This window comes from Xiphias gladius, chromosome 8, assembly GCF_016859285.1.
Source record: "Xiphias gladius isolate SHS-SW01 ecotype Sanya breed wild chromosome 8, ASM1685928v1, whole genome shotgun sequence".
Lineage (NCBI taxonomy): Eukaryota > Metazoa > Chordata > Actinopteri > Istiophoriformes > Xiphiidae > Xiphias > Xiphias gladius.
The window spans coordinates 15,176,171-15,183,616 of NC_053407.1; the positions used below are offsets into that span (position 1 = coordinate 15,176,171).

A 7,446-nucleotide genomic window follows, 5' to 3' on the forward strand; every position below is an offset into this window, starting at 1 on the left:
GACAACTATTGCGGGGGGCCAAAAACATCATAATATATTGACAAAACACAAACACAGCTTCAGATCCTATATTCCCGGCTGTGACTTAATGCATCAGGACATAGTTCCTCGTTTGCTACCTTCAATACAGCAAGGTACTGAAGGTCCATTTTTGATCAGGTGTGACTAATAGTTGACAAAAGAGATCGTCAGTTCTTATGTGCTTTCCTATGGTGCGTCCATATCTGTTCAGCTTCAATATTTGGAGGTTCAGTTGTTTCTTCAGTTTTTCTGCCTTAAAGACATGCATACTTTTGATGCTTGTAATACTCTTGGTACTTTGGGAGGTTGATTCACCTGCAATATTTATTGCATTAAATATACAGATAATGTTCCAAACAGGAAAGTAAGCATACATCATAATACCTAGTTTATGGTAAGCCTTTACATGCAGTTTGTATGAAAAAAAGGAAGCTGACTGCTCCAGGTGCTTGTCAAGCAGTAGAGGGTGTTCATTAACAGAATACTTACAATGTAATATTTTTGTATTCTTAATGAAAGAGAGTGAAAATAATTGCTATGCTGAACTACATTGCTGATCAGTGGCTACTGTTGTCCTTTATGATTTAATCTGAAGGAGCCCAACACCGAAATTAGCTAAACTGATAGCCCAGCCAGTTTATAATATATGACGTTTTGTAAGACAAGACAGATGTTTAAAATTTATTAATGTTGTGGAAATTAAACACTGTAACACAAGATGCTATATCAAAGTACAGAGTAATTCCATAAAACTGTATGATTTACCACACACCATATATTTATTTTCAGATGGCAATAAATCCTCCTTCCGGAGCTTATTTCATATATTTAAAGGGAGAACTGGCCTACAGAGGCTCTAGCTGATACGCCTTACTCTGATACTATGGATCCATGTAAACAGAAAAAGGACAGAAAGAAAGACAGAGGTGAGGAGAGAGAGAGAGAGAGAGAGAGACAGCCATAAAGAGAGTAGGAGGAAACGTCATATATTCAGTGTGCTAACTGACCTTTTCCATGCTCATGCCCCCTGTAATAGCATTAACACAGCAGCTGCAACCATGGCCATCAATTATCTGACCAACCCTGCCTGCACCACCTTAACTAATAGTTATCTCCCCTTCACTGTCCCCTCATCTTTTCAGCCATGCTCTTCCTCTCTCTCTCTCTTTCTTTCTCTCCTCCACTCCTCACTTTAAAGCACCATATCTAATGGGAATAAAATAGGTACATGAGCTGCACTTGGCACGTTTTTGAAATGTGTTTCTGGCATGATACCTTTTCAAAACACAGATGTTAGTGACTTTTTTCATTCATCCTTTGTTTTTTTTTCTGTTATTTCTGCCCTATCAAAGTCATCCTTTGATGCATAAAACAAATAAACAAATATTTCTCCACAATAATGTAAGGCAATGAAGGACAGTCTGCATTCTTCTTTAATCAAAGCTGTAACCCCTCATTTCACGCAAAGATTATTTTATTTATTCCAAATTCTGGTTTTGGTGATAGCATCAGTCCTGGCGCTTCTGGGTAGGCCTCATTATTTTGTGCTGATGAACATGGAATATCAAATAATTAATTTAAAATAATTTTTATTTAATAATTGTAATTATAATTTTAAAGCATGCAAAACCCTTCTGTTAATATGAAGGGCAAAGCAATGTTGTCATGAGAGGCAAGATAAAAACAAATTTGCATTATGAAATAAATGTATGCACACAATTGTAACTAATGTATGCTCAGCAATGCATTGCTTTAAAATTTACACAATGCAATAAAAAAAGTCTGTTAGAGCTTGTTCGCAACAGTTTGGTCTGCTGAATGAAGAAATGTTATATTTCCTCTATATCATGCCCAAGCACATTATGGCCATGCTGTTTCAGTTTTCTGACAAGGAAAAGAGAATTGTTTTTGACTGGTGACATGTATGCAACAATTAAAATGTATGTGTTGCAAGTAAAATGCATAGTGAAGGATAACATTTTTTACTACTTTATTTAGAAGTACAGAAAGATAATTCTAATCTTTATTATTTATTTAGTATGATATTTTATTTTTATTCTTATATGTTAACACAAACAAGAGATCACTTACAGTAACACAAATGCATTAGTCCTCATGCTCTAAAGTGTACCTTGCATCCATTTAAATTAGCTTCAGTATCACTTCATCCTTTTTATGATCCAATATGGACATTGAGTATGCATTTTTCAATAACATCTTTACATAGTGGGATGTAAAATTCCAGTCATGTCCTATTTATTTCATAAATTAGAATTAAAATACAAATTGACAGAGGCACATTCATTATTGTCCGCATATATCCTGGGTGTTTTTTTTTTTCCTTTCTTTCTATAGACCCCATCCCCGGTAGCAAATATATATGTGATAGGAGAGAGGAGGAAGAGGGGGAGAGAATGTGGTCATTAACCAAAGGCAGAGAGGGAGACTCCTTGTCCTGCATTCAAATGATGCTTAATCCAGCACTATCATCACTCCTCTCGTCCCTTCTACTCCTCACCCCTAATCCTCATCCTTCTTTTTCTCTGCCTTTCTGTGCCATGTCATTGAGGGGGCTACAATGCATTACGCTCCTTCATCTGTCTCCCTCATTCTTTTTCTCTGTCCCTATTTATTTCATTTTTCACTTCCTTCTATAGGCTCCTTCCCCCTATTTCACCAAGGACGGAGATACATCTCCCACTACCTGCCCCCATCTCTCTCCCCCACTCTCTCGGTAAGTCTCTTTTCCTCTATCTCTCCATCTTTCTCTCTCATCTTTCTAAGAGATAACTGTGTGCAAGCCCTTTCATCGTTCTCCTCCCTGAAGAGAAGACTGTCCAGCAGACACAGAGAAGCAGAGTCAGCATTTCAGTTCTCTATGATGTCACGGACCCCCCGACCCAACCCTCCCCCCACCTCCAAAACACTCACACACACAATAAATCCTCTACAACTGACAAAAAAGGAAAAGCAAACAACTCTGTCTGTTTGTCCCCTATGACAATAATGCATGAGGGAAACACTCACCTAACTGTGCCTTACAAGAGGTGAGGAAAAGCAGCAAGCCGCATCTTCACTGGAAAGCACAGGCGCACTGCTGCGCTCATGAGACAGGGAGACGAAGAGCGCAAAACCACTCTGGAGTTGGAGTAGAAAGTCTGACCTCTTGTCTCTGTATGATACATTGGAATGGGAGGCTTTTATTTTAACGGTAGGTTGGGGGAGGTGGTGTGGAGACAGGACGAGAGAGGGGAAGATCAGCACAGGTGAAGTGATCTAGAGAGTGAGAGTTAAGAAAGAAGGCGAGGGACAGAACACGTGAGAAGCAGAAACGGAAAGAGCGAGAGAAAGAGAGAAGATAGTTACAGTGAGGGGAGGGAAAAGGAGGAATAGGGGAGGAGGGGAGGTTGAATGTGTTAATACACAGGAACACTGCATCAAACCAATGCACTGCTCTGAGGCTGGCTGAGCAGCTGAGAGGAGTGCGTCAGCAGTACATTCACGTTCCCACTGAAGGACAAAGGGAGGGGGCAGAACAAGCATCTTAGCTGCCTGCAACACCGACACACATCGAAGGGGGGGAATAGGGAAAAGAAGATTGGAGAATAAACAAGAAGAGGAGATGTGGATTGGAATGCTGCTCCTGCTGCTTGTGTGACGGTGGGCTGCCTGTTTGAGTGCTCGCGTGCCTCCTTCTCTCCGTCTCTCTCTCTCTCACACACTCTCCTTTGCGCACTCTATCTTTCTCTTGCTTTTGATATGTCAGTGGTTCTCTCTCTCATTCTCTCTCAGTCTCTCTCTCTTTCTGTCTTTCTTTTCCTCCCTCTCTTTCTCTCTCTGTTGTACTCTGGCTACTGCAGTAGTCCACCAGCCAGCCGCAAGTCTGACAGCCACACACATGGCTAACTGCCACAACTTACTACCTCAGCCCTGGAGAAATACAAAAAAATAAGCAAGCAGAAGAACACTGCAGGAGACAGCCCAGGGGACAAACAGCGAGTGGAGAGAAGAATCCTCAGTACCTTTCTCTGTGTACGGATACAGATACGGAGCCCACTTCCACACACATCCTCTCAGCGTCATCCTCTCTTTTCTCTCATTGCAGAAGAGGACAAGAGAGCTCTCTCTCTTTCGACAGCCTTTTGTGAAGCTCCAACAGTGCAGCGCATCCCCTTCTCCACCCCCCACCCAGCGCCACCATCTCGCCCACCACCACCAACCCCCCCCACCCCCCCACCCCCTGGGAGGAATAGACGGATTACTGCTAACTGTGCACACGGCAGCCTGCAGCTGCTCTGACCAGGGCCAGCCCAACGTTGGGAGGAAGCAAGAGGACCACAGAGGAGGAGAAGAGAGAGGGATGACTGTGCCAGGAGTTGTTTAGCCTTTTTCTGTCTCTCAGTCTCTGTCACAACGGGGCTAATCAGCGACCAACTAGCCCTTGGCAAAGTCACAGTGAGGGAGGTCTCTCCACCAAACAGGCAACCAGCCGACAAGACAACACATGTATCAGGAGCCGACAGAACTGGGGATTTTTATTTATTTCAGTTGGTCACTTCTTCTCTCCTCCTCTGTCGTGTTTAACTGCGTAATGGATCATTGTGATTTATCCACAGTGGAGCTGCATTTTGGAATCTGCAGCCTGGCAGGGGGGCAGTTAGTGGGGGCAGAAGGGATCCAGGCACCTGCCAAGCCTTAATGGCCTTACCTCTGCCTTTGAGTGTTTTCCACCCTGCTCTTAGTCTTAAATACCAGGAGCCATTTTGTACCCTTGGCTAATAGAGGGCCACCTCACTTTTTCAAAAAGGAAAAATAAGAAAACATCTAGCTCATGTCTTTCCGTGGAAAGGAATTATAAATGAACATGATGCATGACTGTTGCTTTTAACATCTGGGAGGAGGCAAAAAGGACCACTTTCAAACTAATGAGGTACGTCACTGATCCTGTTATTCAACCTTTTTCTTACATTGCTGCACTGCTTTTCCTCTGATACTTCACATGTATTAATCTCTCACTCTGTCCCTCTCTCTGTCCCTCTTTTTCCCTTCTCTCTCACACATCAATTTTGATGTAGCATTTCCCTGCACTGTCGATGGAACTTGGGAGCCTTGATTTGCTCCAGCCAGGCTAGGGTGGTCTGTCCTCCGGTGTGTGCCGTCTCCCCCCACCATGCAAAATAATGAGCCCTCCACACCATGAGTCCTCTGGGCCAGGTTAGTGTGCAGCCTACCTGGAACGCAGCCCTGCTCGCCGTGCTCTCCCTCATGGTGCCTGCGCTCAGTATGTGCCAGTCCACAGGCCCTTCGTTGGGCTCGGCTAACCCACAGAACTGTCCAGGCGTGTGCTCCTGCACTAACCAGCTCAGCAAGGTGGTGTGTACCCGCAGAGGCCTGGTTAGGGTCCCCCCGAACATCCCAGCCAACACCAGGTACCTGAACCTGATGGAAAACAGCATAGAGACCATACAAGCAGATACCTTCAGACAACTGCACCACCTGGAGGTACTGCAGTTGGGCAGAAATGCTATCAGGCAGATTGAAGTGGGGGCCTTCAATGGCCTGACCAGCCTCAATACCCTGGAGCTGTTCGACAACAGACTGACGGTCATACCTAGCGGAGCTTTTGAGTACCTGTCAAAGTTGAGGGAGTTGTGGCTTAGAAACAATCCCATTGAGAGCATCCCTTCTTATGCCTTCAATCGTGTCCCCTCACTCATGAGACTGGACCTCGGAGAGCTGAGGAAACTGGAGTACATCTCTGATGGGGCATTCGAGGGCCTTCAAAACCTCAAGTACCTCAACTTGGGGATGTGCAACCTGAGGGAGTTTCCTCATCTTTCACCTCTGGTGGGATTGGAGGAGCTAGAAATATCAGAGAATGTTTTCCCTGAACTGAAGCCTGGAGCTTTCCGTGGGCTCAAGAATTTACGTAAACTGTGGATTATGAACTCTGCTATCACTACTATTGAGAGGAATGCGTTTGATGACATCACAGCCCTGGTAGAGCTCAATTTAGCCCATAATAACCTGTCGTCCCTTCCCCATAATCTCTTCACCCCACTGCAGTACTTGGTGGAGCTACACCTGCACCACAACCCTTGGCGATGTGACTGTGATGTAGTGTGGCTCTCCTGGTGGCTCAGAGAATACATTCCCACGAATTCCACCTGCTGTGGACGTTGCCACACCCCGGCCCACATGAGAGGACGATACCTGGTGGAAGTTGATCAGACCACCTTTCAGTGTTCAGCACCATTCATACTCGATGCTCCCAGAGATCTGAACATCTCAGCAGCGAGGGTGGCAGAGCTGAAGTGTCGCACAGCTGCTATGAGCTCAGTCCGATGGCTTCTCCCTAATGGGACTGTATTGACTCATGGCTCAGCTCACCCAAGGATATCCGTCCTTAACGATGGGACACTCAATTTCTCCAATGTTCTCCCATCAGACACAGGGGTCTACACCTGCATGGTGAGCAACATGGCAGGAAATTCCAATGCCTCTGCCTACCTAAATGTCAGCAATGCCGAACTCAACACATCTAATCTGTCCTACTTTACCACTGTAACAGTGGAATTTTCGGAGCCCACAGTGGAGGAGACCCCTAAACCTAAGCCTACTGTCCCTGCCTCGCCCTCTGTATTTCAGCCTGTCTTCATCTCCACACCCACTGTGCTGTTCCAGAATACTCAAACTCCAAGGCAGGTGTCAATTCCCACTGCCAGAGTCCCTAGTGGGCCAGCCGCCAGCCTGGATGAGGTGATGAAAACCACCAAAATCATCATTGGCTGTTTTGTTGCTGTTACCTTGCTGGCAGCTGCCATGTTGATAGCATTCTATAAGTTGCGTAAGCGGCATCAACAGAGGAGCACGGTGGCAGCAGCCAGGACCATAGAAATTATACAGATGGAGGAAGAAGTTCCTCCTGTTCCACCACCCACCTCCGGATCTAGTGGCTCTGATGACACAGGGTTGGTACTGCCTACATTAGTGGAACACAACAGCAACACCTTTAAGCCTGGGTACGTGTCCTCCTCCTCCTCATCCCGCCAAGGGGGCTATGGAGCCCACTGGGCCCAGAACAACTCTCTTCATCGCTCAGTCAGACAGCATCACAGCCACATCAGCACCATTGCTGATCCCTACGTCATTAAGACTACTCACGGCAAGGAGAAGGTTCAAGAGACCCAAATCTGAGTAATACTCTCTATGGATCTATCTCTGACTCTGCCCCAACCTCTCCTCTCCACATATCTGCTCATCAGTCCATGCAATAGAATGCACAAATAACAAAACGGTAACTTTCTTTTGTACAGAAGTGCAAAACAGAGACAGTTTTTTGTTTCTTGTACATGCCTATACATAAGTATATAAATATAAAAAAATACAAATATATATAAATGAAACTACTGTCAGGAAGTGGTG

General features: G+C 45.1%; 1 protein-coding gene across 1 annotated transcript; it reads left to right on the forward strand.

The window, feature by feature from the left end:
* The first annotated feature begins 5,217 nt into the window (after positions 1-5,217).
* On the forward strand, positions 5,218-7,218 carry lrrc4.2 (leucine rich repeat containing 4.2). The gene has a single exon (XM_040133420.1). The coding sequence runs from the start codon at positions 5,218-5,220 to the stop codon at positions 7,216-7,218; it is 2,001 nt and encodes a 666-aa protein (XP_039989354.1).
* The last annotated feature ends 228 nt before the right edge of the window (positions 7,219-7,446 follow it).

What these genes read in the sequence shown, in the direction of transcription:
- lrrc4.2 (XM_040133420.1), top strand. Translation starts at nt 5,218, where the DNA reads ATGAGTCCTCTGGGCCAGGTTAGTGTGCAGCCTACCTGGAACGCAGCC.